The sequence below is a fragment of the Crocodylus porosus genome, unplaced genomic scaffold (genome assembly GCF_001723895.1).
Source record: "Crocodylus porosus isolate Cpor-Errol unplaced genomic scaffold, CroPor_comp1, whole genome shotgun sequence".
NCBI classification, from domain to species: Eukaryota; Metazoa; Chordata; order Crocodylia; family Crocodylidae; genus Crocodylus; species Crocodylus porosus.
The window spans coordinates 34,653,331-34,673,141 of NW_017728912.1; the positions used below are offsets into that span (position 1 = coordinate 34,653,331).

Consider the following 19,811-nt stretch of genomic DNA (forward strand, 5'->3'; position numbering starts at 1 on the left):
GGGAGGAACAACTGGCACCATAGCTACAGGCTGGGGAACTCCTTTCTCATCAGTGCAAAGGCAGAAAAGGATCTTGGAGTCATCATTGATGCCAAGATGAACATGGGCCGGCAGTGTGGGGAGGCAGTCAGGAAGGCCAACCGCACTTTGTCATGCATCCACAGATGCATCTCGAGCAGGTCCCGGGAGGTGATCCTCCCCCTCTATGTGGCCCTGGTCAGGCTGCAGCTGGAGTACTGCATCCAGTTCTGGGCACTGCACTTCAAGAAGGATGTGGACAACATGGAGAGGGTCCAGAGGAGGGCCACTCACACGATCAGGAGGCAGCAAGGCAGGCCCTACAAGAAGAGGCTATGGGACCTGAACCTGTTCAGCCTCCACAAGAGAAACCTGAGGGGGGAATCTAGTGGCCTGTTACAAACTAGTCAGAGGGACCAGTAGGGATTGGGGAAGTCCCTGTTCCCCCAAGCACTGCCAGGTGTGACTAGAAATAACGGTCACAAGCTGGCAGAAGGTAAATTTAGCTTGGATATCAGAAGCGCTACTTCACTGTCAGGGTGGCTAGGATCTGGAACCAGCTTCCAAGAGAAGTGGTGCAGGCTCCTACCCTGGGGGTCTTTAAGAGGAGGTTGGATGAACAGCTTGCTGGGGTCATTTGACCCCAGTACTCTTTCCTGCCATGGCAAGGGGTCGGACTTGATCTGCTCAGGTCCCTTCTGACCCTACTAACTATGAAACGTGTTACTGACCTTCACATGATCAGAAGGGGCTCTTCAGTAAGACAGCTCTGCCTTTTGAGCTGGGTCTCTTTTAGTTGTCTGTTGAGAAGGTGAGACGCTTAGCTGGTATATATCATATTTACCTGAGTCCAAGGCAACTTCAAAATTAGGATGACTCCCCATTAATTAGATTCCAGAGACAGCAGTGAGGCGGGGCAGGCAGGGGGCTGCTACCTGCCCTGCCCTTCCCCCTGCTTATACTCAAATCAAAGATGAGGGGCTTTTGCTATCTTGGTTTGGGTTCAAGTAAATACTGTACTGACTTTAAACAACTGCATTGATTTAACTTCGCAGAGGACCTGTTCCAGAATACCTCCACCACTTAGGACCCTCCATAGCTATTTACCATCCTGAGATCTCCATTTCTAAAAGGGAAAGCTGTTCCTAAGGAAAGAAAAGGGGGAGGGGGCATTGAGATTTTTTTTAAAGTTATTTTCCTATATAAAGGGTCTTGATGGAAAATGAATGCAAGCTAAATTAAATTAACACAACATGTTGTACTTGTATAATCTTGTGAAGAGCACCCTTACAAATGAATCCTTTTTTCTGCTTTATAAAAATGTATTATGATACCTATTCAGTTAATTGATATGATCTTTTCTCTTGCTGTCTCTCTTTTTTTTCCTATCCCTCTTCATTTTTCTTCACGTCATCATTCTAACTTCTTTTATGTAGTGAAAAGGATTTGGTGAAACAGGCAAAAACCTTAAATATTGCAGCAAACAAATTGATCCAAAAACACCATTAGGCATTTTTACATCTGTTCACCTCACAGCTCTGATCTCAAAACTCAGTTATGAGGGGAAAAACTTGAGCATTGTTAAAAGCAACTGTTTAAATGTTATTTGTCACCTAAGATTGATTTGGAATTTGCTGAATTTGTTAAAACCTTTGGGTTTTTCTTTAGAGTTATAATGTAGTATAAAATCCCAAATTTGCTATTGTTGGCCAATAAATGCACCAGGAAAAACCATAAGGAATGATAAACCTGTGGCTCTGTACATACCATTGATGTATGCAGCACAAGGCTTCAGCATTTTGATGGATAGTAGATGGGTTGTTCTGGTTGAGACACCTGGTTGGCCAGTTCTGGAAAAGTCAGGCTAGCTTTCTCTCTCACCCTTTTGTGATATAGACAAAGAAAATGTGTCCCTGGAAGTTGTTGGTAGACGTGTGTATCCCAAGCCATTACTTTCTCATTTTTTTTTGCCTTTAGTTTAACCCCAAAACCAGGAGAAATGAGCTACATATGGGGAAATTAGCACTACATCTTAGTATATCATCACCATGAAAGATCCAGTCCTCTCAAACCAAGACTGCTTGCAACAATTTTGCCTTAGTGACTTGGGGGCAGGGATCATCTTCCACATTCCTTTTAAACTTCATGTATACAAAATTAGTTAATAGGTGTCTTAGAGTAATATTATAGAGTGGTACCTTCAGTGAAAAACCTCTTTATCTTTGCATTGCCTTCTACCTCTGCCATAAGTCCCTCTAGAAATATGTTGCAGTTCTTCTGAACTGAAGGAAGGTGGGGGTGAGGTATTTTGTTATGCCTTTCCTCCTCTAGAAAAAAGAATTACACATTTTACGAAACTTTTCTGCTCTTTATACCTTAGTGTAAAAAAAGAAATAAATAAAACTGAGCAGGGGAAGGCATAGAACTAGTAGTACTTTACTGGCCACTCCTTGTCTCAGAGTAGCTAGCATACAGTTAAAAGGAAATAATTGCCTTTCACTATTACACTTGTTAAATTTGCTTCTAAGTTTCTGTTGCTTGGTACAAATGTGGAATTTCCTAATGTAAAACCAACTAAAGCTTGGAAACAGTACTAAATAGGAAAAATAATTATAAACTTAACGTTTTACTGCAAACTTTTTAAAACTGTAGATTGGAATATTGTATGTTAGCATCCTCGTCGCTGTGGTCACAAGAGATCACAATACTGGCGTTGTAAATAATTCTATAAATACTTTGCTTCACGAAATCGAGTTTGGTTCTGTTTTTCCTGTGTTCTAATAGTTTTGCGCTCTAGTGAGGTGATTGCAAAAACTTCCTGTCATGTAATTTTCCCACTCTGTCATGTAGAATAGGACTCCTTGATGGACTGTGGGAGATATGTGACTAATGCAGCTGGACAACCTATTGATTATTGATTTCCACTGGGTACACTTAAAAATTTATGGGGCTCAATTTTTGCCTTCCTAGACAGGGGTGCTCCGGTGCTTGGCCTGTGTAATTGACTCCTGCATGGAGGCAGACCTTTATAAGACCATCCTTCCTGGTAGAGCTGCACCTAAGCATCTGAGTATAGTCACCAATTCACATGTTTGAAAACTTGAAATTATTCTTGAGTGACCATTTATTCCGAACTCGTTTTAATTTCTACAGAATAAAGATTTTCATCAAGGTATCCAAGTGGCTAGTTAGGATTATTACAACTCCCCAAGATTCTTCGTATGGGAAATTAGATTGTTTCCTATCACAGCAATGCTTAAGTAAAATGGAAGACTTCAGAGATAGCAATTTCTTACTTCTGATACAGAGCGTAAATTGCTTTGGTGTAAATGACAGTGTGCTTAATCTGATGTGATAGTTGTGGAAGAGACCAGGAAAATGCACTAATTCTAAATATGGTAGATAATCTATGTCACAAGTTCCAGTTACATGTGTAAAGTTGAACAGTAATGTACATTAAAATCAAATTTGACTTAAAATTCTGTGTACTTGAGGTTTGCTTTGAATCTGGATAAAAGTGATGTTCTGTTTATCATCTAATGGCTGTAATCTGTAGTAATAGAATAAAAAAAATTGAAAATCAGAGTTTCTTTTGCCTGGTTCACCAACATTTTGTTTTTCCTTTAGAAGACTTTCCTTCCCACCACTTTTTAAAACATAATTTGTGTTTTCCTCTTCATTGGGTTTAGTTTCTTTGTTGTTTAAATTCGGTCTTCCTCCCCACCATGGCTTTTGTTTTTATCACAAGTTCATGTGGCTCAAATCCAGATTGCAACAAGCAGAGAAGGAACGCCATTCTGCTGAGGAGGACAACCGGTTGTTCAAGCAGGAATTTGGGGACAAGATCAACAGTCTTCAGATAGAAGTGGAAAACCTCATCAAGCAGCGGTGAAGAAACAGCTTTCTGATATATTACTTGGGTTTGCTTTCTGAGCCTGGTAGGAGATATTTGAGAGAACCCTCCCGAAATGGGGAGGGACTAGGGGAAGAGACAGGCAGATATATCCTAGATGGGAGGGGGTATTTGTATCAGAGCATTCACTTTACATTAAGTTTTCAGATTTTCAGATCTGGACATCTGAATTGCAGTTGGTCTTTAAATTATATTTTTAAAATAAAAACACAAAACAGGAAATCCTTGAGGATGTTCAAGGGAAAGAAAAATAAGAAAAATCTTGTTTTAAGCAATCCACAGAACAAAATGGGCAGAAATTTAAATATAAAATTGTTCTTCAAGCACTTAACCTCTTTAGGAGTATGTCTATGTTGCAGTCAAAGGTGTGACCGTAGCTTGTGTAGACATACCTGAGCGAGCTTTAAACCATCTGCCAAGTTTAAAAGGCATGCTTTGTGACCTGAGCTAGGCACTGTGTTGCTGTAGCTACGCTACTAGCAGTACCTGAGCCAGCTTTGGTGATATCTGCTTGAGCTGCAGTCACTGCTTTTTGATTATACTGTGTACTTGACCAAAGTCTAGGATTTTTTTTTGGGGGGGGGGTGTCCTTTTAATAAAATACTTTTGTATTCTAGAATACCAATTTCTGAAAAGAAAATGTATATTCATAATCAGGAGCTATTGTTTCATTATCTACAACAGTGGTACTCAATCAGGGTGCCACAGCACCTTGGGGTGCCCTGAGACACCCCTCAGGGGTGCTGTAATGGAGGCACCACCACCACCATGGTGGCACCTCTATGGCAAGTGCATGTTCCTCCTGCATTATTATTCTCTGATAACCCTAACTCAAGGAAAGGACCCAACCTGTTCTATAGCTGTTCCTGGTCTGTCTATCTCCCCCCTACATGCTCTTCCTAGAAACAGAGGCATGGAGGACAATGCCACCTGCTCCAAGCACACCCTGTTTCTGGGAGAATGTTGTGCAGAGTTGGACCAGGAATGGCAGCAGTACAGGCTGGCTCTCCTACCTGCTTGGAGTTAGCAGTGAACCCTAATGAGGCGGTGACTGTACAGCCCTTCCTAGTCTGGCTACACAGAAGTCACATGGGACAGTTTTACCTGGCTGGGGTGACTAGGCCACTCAGTTGAAAACCAGTGAGGTAAGTTGAGCATGACAGTGGCTTTCCAGCAGGGATGCTGCTGTATTTAAAAATTTGGTGGAGAGGTGCCATGATCTAGATGGACTTCCTTTTCAGCAGCAAATGCCCTTAGGAGAAGGAGATAATAAACAACTTTGGCACCAATCTAATAAGTAAACACATGTTTTAAATTCACAAACACCTTTTAATTTTGTTGATAGCCTGCCACAGACTTGCAAGTCAAACAGAGAGAGAGCTTAGCTGTGAAGGGCTGGCATCTTCCTCCTACAGTGCCATCAGTTTACTAATGTCGGAGAAACACAAATTGTCTTACCTTGAACTTAGAAGAGCCTGTCTCATTTTGTACATATAACACATGCTGTGTCCCAGGAAAAGGCCACTTTAGCTAGCTGGATGGAGGTATTACCAGATACCTTATCCCTTGTACTGCTGCTTTCCTGCATGCTTACTCCTGCATGTTTTTTTTTAATAGATACCCCCCAAAAAACCCAGTTTTAAGGATCCTCTCAAGCACAGTAACACAATCAAAATGTTGATGCTTTGGGAGCTGACTACTGTTGTTAAAGAATACTCTTAAGATCCCATATATGCATATTAAGGACATGTATTCAATTCATGGAAGCACACCTTTTAGTGCCCACATCTGATTTCCACCCCCCACCACCACACACAAACACACATGCACACGTGGTATGGTAGACTGCACTGAAAAGGACAGAAATGCCAGGTTTTGTTTCTTCGCTACCAGTAATACCATCAGACACAAAGAGGGTTTAGGCCTTTTTTTCCACATGCAAGTTGCACTGAATTGCACTGATTTTTTTTTTTTTTTTAAGCCTGTTTAGTCAATAATGTCTGAGCAACCACATCAGGGTGTAGACAGCTTTATAAAATGGCATACCTTCTATTGGTTTATCTTTTAAATTGATTCTGTGTTGACTTTAGGGTAAATTAAAGAGGCACTCAACCTGGTTTAATTATGTCCATGTAAGGGGTTTGCACAGATTTACCTAAATTGATTTCTGAGTCAATTAGTTAAGTTAAGGTAGTTAAGTTTTAGCCAATTTTAGTGCAACCTCTGTCTGTAACAGAGCCATAGGGGTAGTCTTTTTGGGGGTAAAGATTGTGAAGGGTTTCCATGTTGGTATATAATAAATTTTGGGGGATACATTTTAATGCAGTTTTGGGGTCAAGATTACTGTGACTTCTAGTATAGTAAATGTATGGGTGGACACAAATTCATACTAGCTACCTGCTAGTAAAAACCCATGTCCCTCATGATGTGTAAGAATTCTTGAGAAGGCATTGGCTCTGATGGTGGAATGTGATTGTGATTCTGAAGGAGGGCAAGGTATGGATTTCTCTAATCTTCACCTTTTGGGCAAGAATTGTTCCCAACTGTCTGTGTGTGGGTTTGTTTTTGTTGCCTTTGTTGTTTTGATTTTTTTGTTTGTTTGTTTTGGCTGTTCTTTCAGTTTAATGTAATAGTGCACAAAATTATAGTATCTGTCACTTTCATTGGTGTACCCACCTGTCTTCTCTGAGAGCTGTCTTGTAATGGCCTGACCGTATGCTGGTCCGTATCTCTCTTCATTTGGTCTAGGTAGGGTGATATTGCAGATATTCCTATGCTTGGCCAAGACAGATTTGAATGAGAGAGAGCAGGTTGAAGTCATTCTAGATCAGACCAAGCAGATCAGGGTTGTTTGCTGTATGTTCAAGTTCCTGCTCCAGTGAAAGGCTTCTGTTGTAAGTCTGCAACTTTTTTTGATTACTTTTCACTTCTGGCTGCTTCTGATGGCATAAGCGAATCAGATATCCTCTTCCTTCCGTCCTTTGACTGGTGGTTACAATGTCTTCCTTTCAAATAAGAACTTCCTGAAGTACTTGTGTGTCTGTCACCTCTGGCTTTTAGACCACTGCAGCATATTCCATATGGGACTAACATAAGAGCCCTCTGCCACAGCTGGTATGCAGAGCAGTGCCCTTTGCTTCTGAGTTAGCTAGAGAGACTTATTACACCTCTGCACCATATACTATAATTACCTGAATCCAAGATATCTTCAAATTTTAAGACAACCCCCCCAGTAATTAGATTCTATACATGGAAAATTATAATTTTGTTAAATGCTATAATAAATTTTATAATTTTACATATAGAGTCTAATTAGTGGAAGGAAGGTCATCTTAAATTTTCCCTTCCCACTGTTGAGGGGGGCAAGGGGCCTGACCCTTGCCCCTTAGTCACCTCCCTCTTGTCCCCCTATGCCTGCCCCCCATGCCTGCTCCTCTACTTTATTCCTGCTGTTCCATGTCTTTGCCTCCCCCGCTACCCCTTGCCCTGTGCTTGCCACCCACTCCCTGGCTCTACCCCTTGCAGCCTGCCCCCACCATTCTGGTGCCTGACCCCTGGCACCTGTTCCCATATGTCTGCCTCTACCCCCTTCCACATTACCTTCTGCTGCAGCTCTGTTTAAAATCATAGAAAATTAGGGTTGGAAGGGACCTCAGGATGTCATCTAGTCCAACCCCCTGCTCAAAGCAAGACCATCCCCAACTAGATCATCCCAGCCAAGGTTTTGTCTAGCTGGGCCTTAAACTTCTCCAAGGATGGAGACTTGACCTCTCTGGCAACCTGTTCCAGTGTTTTACTACCTTCCTAGTGAGAAGTTTTTTTTCCTAATATCTAACCTAGACATCCCTTGCTGCAACTTGAGACTATTTTTCCTTGTTCTGTCATCTGCCACCACTGAGAACAATTTAGCTCCATCCTCTTTGGAACCAGTCATCAGGTAGTTGAAGGCTGCTATTAAATCCCCTCTCAGACTTCTCTAAACTAAATAAGCCCAATTCCCTCAGCCCTTTCTCAGAAGCTATGTGCCCCAGCCCCTTCACCATTTTCATAGCCCTTTGCAGGACTTTCTCCAACTTGTCCACATCCTTTCTGTAGTGATGGGCCCAAAACTAGACATAGTACTCCAGATATGGTTTTGCCAGTGCTGGATAGAGGGGGATAATCACTTCCCTTGTTCTGTTGGCAACACTTCTACCAATGCAGCTCAGTATGCTGTTAGCCTTCTTGGCAACAAAGGCATGCTGCTGACTTATTCAGTTTATTGTCCACTATTACCCTAGGACCTTTTCTGCAAAGCTGTTGCTCAGCCCCCAGCCTGTACTGGTGCATGGGATTGTTCTGTCCTAAGTGCAGGACCTTGTACTTGTCGTTATTGAACCTCATAAGATTTCTTTTGGTCCAGTTCTCCAATTTGTCAAGGTCTCTCTGAATCCTAACCCTGCCCTCCAGTGTATCTACTATTCCCCCCCAGCTTGATGTCATCTACAAACTTGCCATTTTCCTGGTGCACTCTACATACTGAACAAAACCAGCTCTAGGACCAACCTCTGGGGCACTCCACTTAATACTGGCTGCCAACTAGACACTGGGCCATTGACTAATATACTCTGATCTGATGATCCAGCCAGTTTTCTCTCTACCTTAGTCCATTCATCCAACCCGTACTTCCTTAGCTTGCTTGTGAGACTGTTGCGGGAGACTGTATCAAAAGCCTTGCTAAAGTCAAGGTATACTGCATCTGCAGAGCCAGTCATCTCATTATAGAGGGCAATCAGGTTGGTCAGGCATGATTTGCCCTTGGTGAATCCATGCTGACTGTTCCTAATCACCTCTTCCAAGTGCTTAGAGGATCTGCTTCATGATTCTTCCAGGGACTGAGGTGAAGCTGACTGGTCTGTAGTCTCCTGGATCCTCCTTTTTCCCTTTCTTAAATATGGGAATTATTTTTCCCTTTTCCAATCATCTGGGATCTCTCCTAATCACTGAGTTTTAAAAAATGATGGCCCATGGTTCTGTAATCACATTGGGCCAACTCCCTCACCACCCTCGGTTCTACTTCTTGTGAGCTTCCTTCTTATGGTTCAGTTTACTGTAAAGTTCCCTGCTAAGCTAAGTGGGTCTTCTGCTATACTTGCTAGTCTTCCAGTGCATCAGGATGGTTTGTGCCTGCACTTTCAGTAAGGCTTCTTTAATGTACAGCCAGCTTTCCTGGACTCCTCTGTCCCTCAGACTGGCTTCCCAGGAGATTCTGCCCATGAGTTCCCTGTGTGAGTCAAAATCTGCTTTCCTGAAGTTGTGGGTCCTTACTTTGCAGCTCTCCATCCTTCCTTTCCTCAGGATCCTGAATTCAGTCATCTCATGGTCACTGCTGCCCAAGTTGACATCTGCTACTACAATCACCATCAATTCTTCCCTGTTTATGAGCAGCAGGTCAAGAAGAGCATGACCCCTAGTTGGCCGCTCCAGCACTTGTGCCAGGAAGTTGTTCCCAATACTCTCCAAAAACTTCCTGGATTGCTTGCGCACTGCAGTATTGCCCTCCCAGCAGATGTCAGGGTGATTTTGAAGTCCTTCATGTGAACCAGGGCCTGTGATCAGGGAAACATCTGCCAGCTATTTGGAGAAAGTCTCATCCTCCTGGTCTGGTGGTCTATAGCAGACGTTCCCCGTCCCCCAGTGACATCACCCTTATTGCTGGCTCCTCTGATACTAACCCAGAGACTTTCAACAGACCTATCTCCATTTTTATACTGGATCTCTGAGCAATCAAACAGCTTGTTAACATGAAGTGCAGCTCTCCTCTTTGTCTCCCCTGCCTGTCCTTCCTGAACAGTTTATAACTATCCATACAGTGCTCCAGTTATATGAGCTATCCTACCAAGTGTCTGTTATTCCAGTCACATCATAGTTCCATGACTGTGCAAGGGCTTCCAATTTTTTTTTTTTTGCTCGTTTCCTAGGTTCAGTGCATTTGTGTACAGGCACCTGAGTTAACTAGCTGATTGCTCTGATTTCTCAGGAAGAATGAGCAGGACTCCCCTCTTGCTCACTCCTGCTTGTGCTTCCTCCAGGTCACCCACTTTCTCACCTCAGGGCTTTGGTCTGCATCCCCCAGCAAACCTAGCTCTCCTCACTAGGTTAGCAAGCCTGTGTGTCTGGTCTTCCAGGGCAGTCAGAAGTAGCATGACCCCAGCCTAGCCCAGCATGGGAGAAGTAGCAGCAGCCTCTGTCCTGGTTTGGTTGAGACCCAGGGACTGGAGCAGAAGGTACAGGGCAGAGGGGACAGCTTAGGGAACAGGGATAGGCTGGGGATGGGGGAGATGAGTCACAGGCATTGGGGGCAGGGTAAGTGGGGGGCAGGCTGCAGGTTCCCCTGCTCTTCTCCTTCCCTCCCTCAAATCTCCTGCACTCTTCTGGGCTATGTGCTCCTTTCTCCAGCAAACAAGCTATTGCAGTCTGAGGTAGGCAGCAGCTCAGCTCTGGCTTCAGCCCTAAACCCATGGCCAAAGCTGGAGTTAAGCTGCTGCCTGCTCTGGGAAGATACTCAAATTCAGTACAAGGCTTTTTTCTCCCCATGCTGACTCCAGGGGAAGTGGGGGAGAGTCATGGATTCAAGTAAGTAGGGTATTATGCTAAATTTAATTGTGTTTATATAATATCTGCAAAACCATATCTAACTTCTGTTACCTGAGATCAAATCGCACCCCACTAGTGCCATAGCACTGAGACCAGTTGTAAGACCCTCTGGCTTAACAGTTCCTGGACTTGAACACCCAGGGATGTGCAGCAGGGCATTCTCACTGAAGAGGCCCTATATCCTAGAACTAGGTGGCTCTAACGGTAGGAAAGGATGTTATAGATAGTACTGAATGTGATAGGAAGAACATTAAAGGTGATTCTAGGAACTGGTTGAGGGTTTTGCTTTTGATTTCATATTCAGCTTTAATTTGTTTTTAAACAACTAATTATTATAGTACTAGCCATGTCTCTTAATCCTCAGGGAGCTATGGACAGGTGCATAATTCACAAAATTAAGTTAGACTGGACTATAGATCTAGCATGCAGATTCAGGTCCGATAAACCTGGAATAATTTATCATTCAGAAATGCAGTTCTTTTAGTGGGGATTAATGGCTTTAACATAAAAAGAGGGCAAACTAAGTCATTCTAATTGCTGTGTATTTGACCACGTTAAAACCAGATCCTAATTCTATCTTGTTACACTGTAGCAACCATCTTGAACTGGAATTGAAACGGGAAAGACACAGGTGGTCACGTACCCATCACAGTATCCAAGAAAGCAAAAGTACTCTAGTCCAAGGCAAAGGCTGCCAGAAGACTGAAGTAAAAACGGTAGCATCACTTTTGGTGACTCTTGTTTGTTCATGTTTAAACATGATTTAATTTTCTGTTGTCGTGCCTTGTACTTCATGTGACTGTGTATGCATTCCCATCATGCCTCATTTACACAGCTGATGTGGGTAGAAGTTAAGATAGGAAAACCTTTTTTTGTATTTCATTCTCTCACACTACAAAATAAATGTGTTTTTTTTTCTTCAGTATGATCCTGAAAAATGTATTTTAAAAGCAATAATTTCAGCAATTAGTAAGACAGCATATCCTTCCCTACCTGATAATTGACAGAATCTTGAAGGTGACTGTTCTTCAGCTTTATTAAAGAAGAACACACAGTAATATGCAAGGTACTCTGAGTGCTTTATCTGATTAAGTACAATGCACTTAAAAAACTGTTCATCATGATAACAGGAAATTCCAGTCCTGACATTGTGAAGTAGCAGAACTTAGTGAATAGCTGCTGCTTTTTGGATGTATAAAAGAGCAAATTTTTAGAAGTGTTTTAAAAGCAATATTATTTAATAGTAAGCATTTTTTTAAAGAAAGTTACCTTTTAAGGTATGCATAGTGCAGCTTAAGCAGCTGCTTAAAACTTGTCAGCATCCAAATCTGTTGCAATTGCCCTCTTCAGCTAATATGCAAAATAGTTGCGTGTGCATGCATGCATGTGCGCACACACATACAGGATCTTTGCATATGACCAATATGTGTTGTATAGTATTGAAATTATTAGCAGATGACGCTACTTTGGAGAGCAAGGTCACAGGCGTTACCTCAAGTCAGGTCTGCCCCACACCCCAAAAATGAATGTGCAAAACTACATGTTAGTCCCATTTAGCTTTACCAAACAAACCATAGATGTTTCTGTCTTTCTTGAATAAGTTTTGACCAGACTTTTAACACTTTGACCACTGTGTCCCAAACTTGACTGGTTTTTTTTCAGTCTTCTATCATATATTTCATGTTCCAGGTTAAATTAGCCAAATTGGTTCCAAATCATATTGATTGAGCAGAATTCAGTCATTCCAAAAATTGGATCAATTGAGCAGGCAAACTCAATCGTTCTGAACACGATGTATGTCACTACAACTGGTGAGCATCCTCCATCCCAGGCCTGTCACCCTGGGACTTCAGATACTCCCAAGTCCATTGGTAGGCATCCTACATGCAGGCCTAGGCCCAGAGGTCTTGGGGTTTGGATGCCCCCAGATACTACAGACAAGCATCCTCCATCCCAGACTCTTTAGTCCAGGACCTCAGGTACTTCCTGCACTCGATCTTAGTCCATGAGAGGTCAAGATGTGATCAATAGTTTAGTTACTTTAATTATTCCTCAATATAAAGTCATTGCTTTGAATATTGATAGATCCTTCTTGTCAACATCACAGTGAAGCATTCATTGACTGGTTCACAATGACACAATTAATTTAAGCACAAGCATGCTGTAATGTAAGGCACTGAATAACAACAGTACTTGGTCACTTTATTAGGAGAGGGAGGTTTGATGTCCTTTTCTTTTCTTCATGGAGTTGTCCATCTCTGCTTGTAGAATGGACAGGGTCAGAAGATCAGGCATATGCATCTTCAGCACAACACTAATCTGTTACATCTCATATCTATGGCAGGTTCACATTTAGGCTCTGTTCAAATTTTGCTTGACATTCCTTACCGTCCCCATAGGCATGGGTTCTGCTACCAGGACTCTTGAAACTCTCTCCATCACTGGTTTAGATAACAGTTTATTGTCTTAGTCATAACGCAGTGTTATGTGGCTGGGGATATGCTTTTATTTCATTAATACGTTTTAAATAAGTCTGTACAGTAATGTTTGCACTTCCAGTTTTGCTGTGCCAATCTAGGTGGTGGTGTAGGGTTTCTCCTCTCCAGCAGGTGGAGACAGTAATGAATTCTATTCAGTTTCAGCTCAGTTGGGATATCTTTCAGTTGTGTTCTGGTCCCTGCAGAAAGCAGGGAAGGAGCTGGTTAATGTCCTTAGACTGATGGTCACGTGCTACTTTAGTCCATAATATCAAAGGATGGGATTATCAAAAGTAGCTGAAGAGTCCAAATTCCAAGGAAAGTCAAATGAGACTTGCACTTCCCAAAAGTTGTTTAAACACTTTTGAAAATCCTCACCAAATAGCCCAGACAGTGTGCAAACGTAAAATCTATGGTGGAGCTGGTAAAATTTTGGATTTGACCTGTAAATATGTTCTCCTTTTTGGCAGGAGGGGAAACATAAAGCCCAGGAAGAAAATGGCAGACTGGTAAAAGATGAAAATGAAGTTTTACCAAACCAGTATGTATTGAAAAGTATCTCCTTTCCTAACTTGTTTTCTGGTTCTTCCTTCATTTTCCTTAGTAATCCAAGAAGCAGTCTTGTCTGCTTTCTGCTAGAGGCATTAGAGATCAGGACAATAAAAACTGGGGAACTTCTCTCTCTTTCTACCACCCCTATGAGGCTTTTGTAAGGAGTCCTGTCTGCAAGCAGACAAGGGTGCAGCCCACCACTACACAATGCCTTTTTAATTGCATTACCTCAGTCAGGGTATTTCCCCTGCCACCATCATGGTCATGTTATTTCCCCAGCCACTTAATTTAAATAAAATAAATAAATTCCATATTCCAAGCCAAATTAGCCAAACCAAATTCCAAATCCATGAGTCAGTCCAGAACCATAAGTGGCCCTACTACTGGCAAACATCCCACCCCCACCTGGGGCTTCAGATGTTTCCAGAACATTTGGTGAACGTCCTACTTGCAGACCCAAGCCCAGAGGCTTGAGGGTTGGATGCCCCAGAGTTTCGCTTGCCCTTAGCCGTAAGGCCCCAGGAACAAGCTAGGGAGGAGTCCCCCCTTTCCATAAAGTGGGCATAAAGCTGAGATCTTCCCACTTCAGCAGCTAAGTGAGAAGTTTACCATACATAACATTGGCAGGTACTATCCCTGTGCCAGGATAGCAGTCTTCCTCAGGTGCAACTAGGAAAACTGCCTCAATGGTCATAGTGTTTCCTTTGCCAGGCAAGCATAGAATCATAGGATCATCAGGTCCAGCCCACTGCATGAGCAGGAAAGACATCTGGAGTCAGGTGACCCCAGCTAGGTGACCGTCCAGTCTTCTCTTGAAGACCTCTAGGGTAGATGATTGCACCACCTCTGGGGGGAGCTTGTTCCATAGTCTGGACACCCTAGTTGGGAAGAAGTTTTTCCTAATGTTCAACCTGAAACTATTTTCCAGGAGTTTGTGGCCATTGTTTCTAGTTTTCCCCCAGGGCACGCTGGTGAACAGTTGTTCACTGAGCCCCTGAAGTAGGCCTCTGATATAATGGTAAGCCGCAATCAGGTCCCCTCTCAGTCTTTTTTTCTTTTAGGCTGAAGAATCCAAGATCCCTCAGGCTCTCCTTGTATGGCTTGCCATGCAAGTCCCTGATCATACAGGTAGCCCTTCTCTGGACCCTCTTGAGTTTTAGCAAGTCCTTGTTAAAGTGCAGCGCCCAGAACTGGATACAATACTCCAGCTGCGGCTGCACCAATGTAGAGTAAAATGGGAAAATCACTTCTTTAGTTTTACTGGAGATGCATTGGTTGATGCATGCCAGAGTATTATTGGCCCTGGTGGCTACAGTGTTGTACTGCTGGCTCCTATTCATGCTGGGATCTGTTGTTACCCCCAGATCCTTTTCATTCGTAGTAATGGTCAGGTTAGCGATGCCCAGCCTGTAGGTGTGCTAGTGGTTCTTCCTTCCCAGATGCAGCACTTTGCATTTCTCTATGTTGAACCTCATCTGGTTCCGTTCTGCCTCTGCATAGGACATTAAAAAAAAATCTGCACTAATTTATCCTTCTGGTAGCACTATTTATGGTGTCTAGAACAATTGAGTTCTGCCTGCTCAATTGATATGATTTTTGGAACAATTGAGTTCTGCTCAGTCAATATGGTTTGGAACTGATTTGGCTAATTTGATCAGGAACACCAGAAATTATAACAAAAATGTGGTAGTTTTCCATCAACATGTCTGCCCAGGATGGGCATTGATCTGTGCCCCAGGCTGAGATCACTTTTGAATGACATGGTATAGTAGAGGGTGCAGACCTGTCCAATGTGCTTATGAGAGTCTACTATAGCCTCCCAGTGGGAGGACCTCGGGTACACATCTACTTTATGGAAATTGGGGGATCTCTCCCTACCTTGCTCTTCTGGCCTATTGGTTATGGTATCTTGTATGTATTTAACATAAGTCCATAAAGATGCATGCTAAATAAAGATGACAGCCTTTTTATTCGTCTTTTATACAAAGCAGTTACGCTCATTTTGTTAAATTGATTTCTAAATTAATTTTACTTTATTCAGTTCAACTCCTGTGTGTCGGCAAGACCCTAGAACAGTGGTAGAACCTTTGTAGACTCGAGGCACCCCTTGGAAAATGTCAGCTCTTTGTTTTCTTTTTCTTTTTTTACCACAAGAAAAACAATAGAGCAATTTTTCTTTTTGCAAAGACTTTGGAAAGACCACAGGTTAGAATATTGTTAACACTATGGATTCTCCTGTCTGAAATCTCTTAGATGTGTCCAGACAAGTGTGCAAGTGCAGTTTGCAGCACCTCAAAGCTGTTTAAGGTGCTGCAAACCACACATGGTGCATGTGCACCTGTTTGCCACACTGCTAATTTGCAACGTGGTGTCAGAATTTGACACCAGAAGATCCCAGTGTCAAAAAAACCCCCCAAACAACACTTAAAAAAAAGCAGGAATCACGTTTGCATACATAACAGTGCTCATGTTATGTGGCATCCTATGACACCTTAAAAGGACTTTAAAGCCACCCCAAAGTGCCATTGGGTCCTGGTTGAGATTCACTACCTTAGAATTACAGCTGTTGAACAGCTACCCATAGTATGCTAAATCCATGCACTTCGCTTTTAAAGTGTCATGGTAGAGTGCTGAGCTTTCTTCAGTTAAATAGCAACCTGGAATACATGGAAGGAGTTCACTTTAAGGTGCAGAGTGAGGATTGTTTACACTTTGGGAATATGAGAGAGGTCTTGAGGCCAGGGGAAGAACTTGGTTTCCTTTTTTTACATTAGTTTTGGATCTTTAAATTGAAGTCTACCTCATACAAGAGGGTCGCAAGGCTACATGCTTGTTTCCCCACCCCAACCCACCCCTTCAGAGGGCAGGGTTCCACTCAAGGTTTTCCAGTTTGGCAGTTTGCTTATCTAACAAAGATGGGCAGCCATCTTTGTGTCTGCTGTATCTCCACAGCTCTAAAGCAACAAATAGTTTCTACAATCTTAACTCATTTTCTTCGCTTTCACCTTCTAGAGCAGGAGCGGGCAATTATTTTGGGTGGAGGGCCACTTACTAAGTTTTGGCAAGCTGTCGCAGGCCACATGGGCCCTGCCCCTTGACTAAAGTCTTCCCCCTAATGCCCTGACCTTTGCCACCAGAAGTTCCTCCCCTTGTCCCTGGAATTACTCCTTTCAGCAAGGGGTTGTGGCATCTCTGAACCAGAAAAATACCATATTATATTCTAAAACACAGACATCTACAGCAGTGGTTATGAATCAGGGGTACATGTACCCCCAGGGGGTACGTGAAGCCTCATCAGGGATACATGAGATATTTCATACATTGTCTAACACAGATCAAAGGGCCTAAAAAAATAATTTCCCATTGAAAGGGGGTATGTGAAGTCTCACTCTGAGACCAAGGGGTATGTTGACTGAAAAAGGTTCAGAACCGCTGATCTACAGTATTCATTAATTTGATTTAAAAAAATATTTTTTTCCCAGTTTACATGTGTTTGTGTAGTGTACATAGAGGTGACTGCACAATAGCTTAAAATGAAGTCTTACTCCTGTATGTTGTGGGGGCTGGCTATAGGTTTGTGGGGGGGTTGTGGGTGCGTGGGTATGTGGGGTTAGAGCGCATATGTGTGTGGATATGTAGGGTGTGGGTGGGTATGGGGTTTGTGGAGGGCTCGGTGCCTAGGGTGTGTGAGGGGATGTGGGGAAGTCTGCCTGTATGGCAGTGCAAGGAGGTATGGGTACATGTGTATGGTGGGCTATGCGTGTGGGACTCAGCCTATGTACACACGTACACACACGTGCGTGCAGTCCCTTGCTCCCCGGACTGGTGATGCAGCCAGCACCCATGTGGTGCTGGAGCAGGGTGGGGGCAGAGTGTGCAATGACTGGGGGTGGGGCAGGGCTGGGCTGTTCAGTCCTGCTGAGGCTCCCCCTGGGTCCAACTTCCCCCAGCTCTTGTCAGCTCTGACAGGCTGCCAGGGCAGATAAATACTAATTTTCTAAATTTTGTAAATGCTCTGTGGACCAGATAGAATGGTCTGGCAGGGCAGATGTGGCCTGTGGGCCAAATTTTGTCCGCCCCTGTTCTAAAGCAAGAGCTATATTCTTCCTGTGAGCTGCCCTTAGAAAGCTGCATAGCTTTTCTTTCAGTTTAGGAATGTGTCATAGTCTGGCTTTGCAAAAGTGAACACTCCCCCACCCCTCCCAAAAAAAAGTAAAACAGCCTTGGAAACATGATCACAAGATACTTCCAGAGATTTCAAGTAGGACTTCAGTGTTAAAAGCATTCTGACCTGTTATGGTCTTTTTGCGTTCTTTGCAACGTAACAAATGCTCTATTTCTTTAGTCAAAAAATACATGTAACCCCAGAGTTGGCATTTTCCAACGGGTACCTTGAGTCTATAAAAAGGCTGAGAACCACTGCCCTAATATGTATATTTTTGCAGTGTTTTATTTGGTGTATGAATGTCTAGTCTATATTTTGCAAGCCTATAAATCCCAAGAAACAAAAATAAAAATTTAGCATGTGAAAATCCAAACAAGGATGAGGAATTACTTAATGGGTTTGGATCTGATATCTGATGGACAAAATAATTCTGATAAGATGTGGATAAAATGATAACACTAAATTACCATGTTCTTTCTTTTTTTGAAATTATTTGTAGCATAGAATCTGACGTACAAGAAGAGCAGGTAAGTAGTTTTTCTCTTTGCCTAATCTTCTAGATTTTCACCACACCTTTCTTGGCGCAAAAACCTTTATGATCTTCACTCAGGAGTAATCTAAGAGTTTGCAGTTAAAACAGGCTCACCCTAGTGGAGAGGCTGCTTACTTTAGCAAAATAATTCTTTCAGCTGTCAGCCAGAGGACTTCTCTTACAGTACAACTACATCCTAACAAAGATGTTGCCAGATTAGCTACATCAGTCAGGGGTCTGATCTGTTATTTTAAGGAGTAGACCAAGCCCTGTTGTCCAAATTAAATCTTTCTTCTACCCTGTAGAGATGGGTTCAGAAAAGAAACTACACAAACGCATTTGGATATTCTGTGTAGTCTGTCTGCACAAATAATTTCAGTCAGTCGGGTCTTGCCCTGTTTTAATTGTAAGCATCTTTTATTTTGTTTGCTTCCTTAATTTCAAAGCAGAAAACATGTCCAGTTGTGTTCTTCCTGCCTTATCTGCCATCCCCAAAACTAAAGAGTCTGTGACTGAGTCTCAAGGGACAGTATTGGATGAGTGCTGGCAATAAGACCAGCTCTGCAGGGCTAATGCTTGTGAATGTTATTTTTGTTGGTAAATTTAAATATGATTTGGTAATTCACACAAAGCAGAAATTGCAAGATGATGCCATTCCTGTAGTCACTTTCTAAGCATAAACAGTCATTAGAACTAATGCAGCGGTACAGTGTTGCTTCATATACTATCTCAGTATTGTACTGGTGATCTAAAAATGTGAAATGAATGCCACAGGAGCCCAGGTGAAATAAGTGTCAGTTGTGGGGATCGGTGTTACAGGCATATGGATAAATGTCAAGGAAGAGAACAGGAGTATTAGGAGAACATCAGAGCTACTTATTGAATGAAGTTGGCATGACATTTGGTGTTCTTAACCAAATCCTCCCAGGCTGCACAGCTGGGAACATTTAACTTTAAACAATCCCCATAGCTCTGGGGAGAAAGGGATGTAGGAGGGTGCAATGGCTGAACTGAAAGGTTTACAGTCCTCTATGTGCCATAGAGACCAACTGAAGCACTGACTTGGACATTTATGGACAGTCTGGAGGTGTGGCAGGGCCACAGTCAGTCGATCCAAAGATCCTGTACAGGGTTGAAGCAGGTCTTACTGGTACTGCATTGGGGTTTTCTATTGGGTAACCAAATTTAAAGAATGGGGTTTTTTTAATGCTTCATACTTGTTTTTCTTAGGGAGCCTGTTGCTTCTGTCTGTGCAGGCACTTCATGACCTACCTTTGGGTTAGTGGGGTGGGTTCAGCGTCCCACATCAGGATTCTGGTTCTCTGTAAGAGCAACTTGCAAATGGAGACAGTGTTAGTTATACTCGGTGATTTTGTTTTGTGTCTGTTGCTGGACAGGCTGTAAATATTGCCCATCTGTGATGGGCCGGCTTCAGGGACGATGCTTAAGGGCAACCAGCACGGTTTCATTAGGGGCAGGTCTTGTCAGACCAACCTGATTGCCTTTTATGATCAGGTC

General features: G+C 42.8%; 1 protein-coding gene and 1 long non-coding RNA gene across 7 annotated transcripts in view; one reads left to right on the forward strand and one right to left on the reverse strand.

Moving 5' to 3' along the window:
• RUFY3 (RUN and FYVE domain containing 3) overlaps positions 1–19,811 on the forward strand; it is a 78,441-nt gene that overhangs the window by 50,550 nt on the left and 8,080 nt on the right. For 4 of the 6 annotated variants that reach the window (XM_019534264.1, XM_019534266.1, XM_019534268.1 and 1 more), the window contains 4 exons: positions 3,787–3,906; positions 11,160–11,283; positions 13,515–13,585; positions 18,261–18,288. In XM_019534264.1, coding sequence (XP_019389809.1) covers positions 3,787–3,906; positions 11,160–11,283; positions 13,515–13,585; positions 18,261–18,288 — 343 coding nt within the window. Of the gene's footprint in view, positions 1–1,454; positions 3,604–3,786; positions 3,907–11,159; positions 11,284–13,514; positions 13,586–18,260; positions 18,289–19,811 lie in introns of those variants that run through there. The other 2 variants (XM_019534269.1, XM_019534270.1) reach the window with 1 other exon arrangement.
• LOC109309488 lies at positions 12,749–19,723 on the reverse strand. The gene is made up of 2 exons (XR_002100927.1): positions 19,566–19,723; positions 12,749–13,244 (listed from the first exon to the last, which is right to left on the reverse strand). It is a non-coding gene; the product is annotated as an uncharacterized LOC109309488 (long non-coding RNA).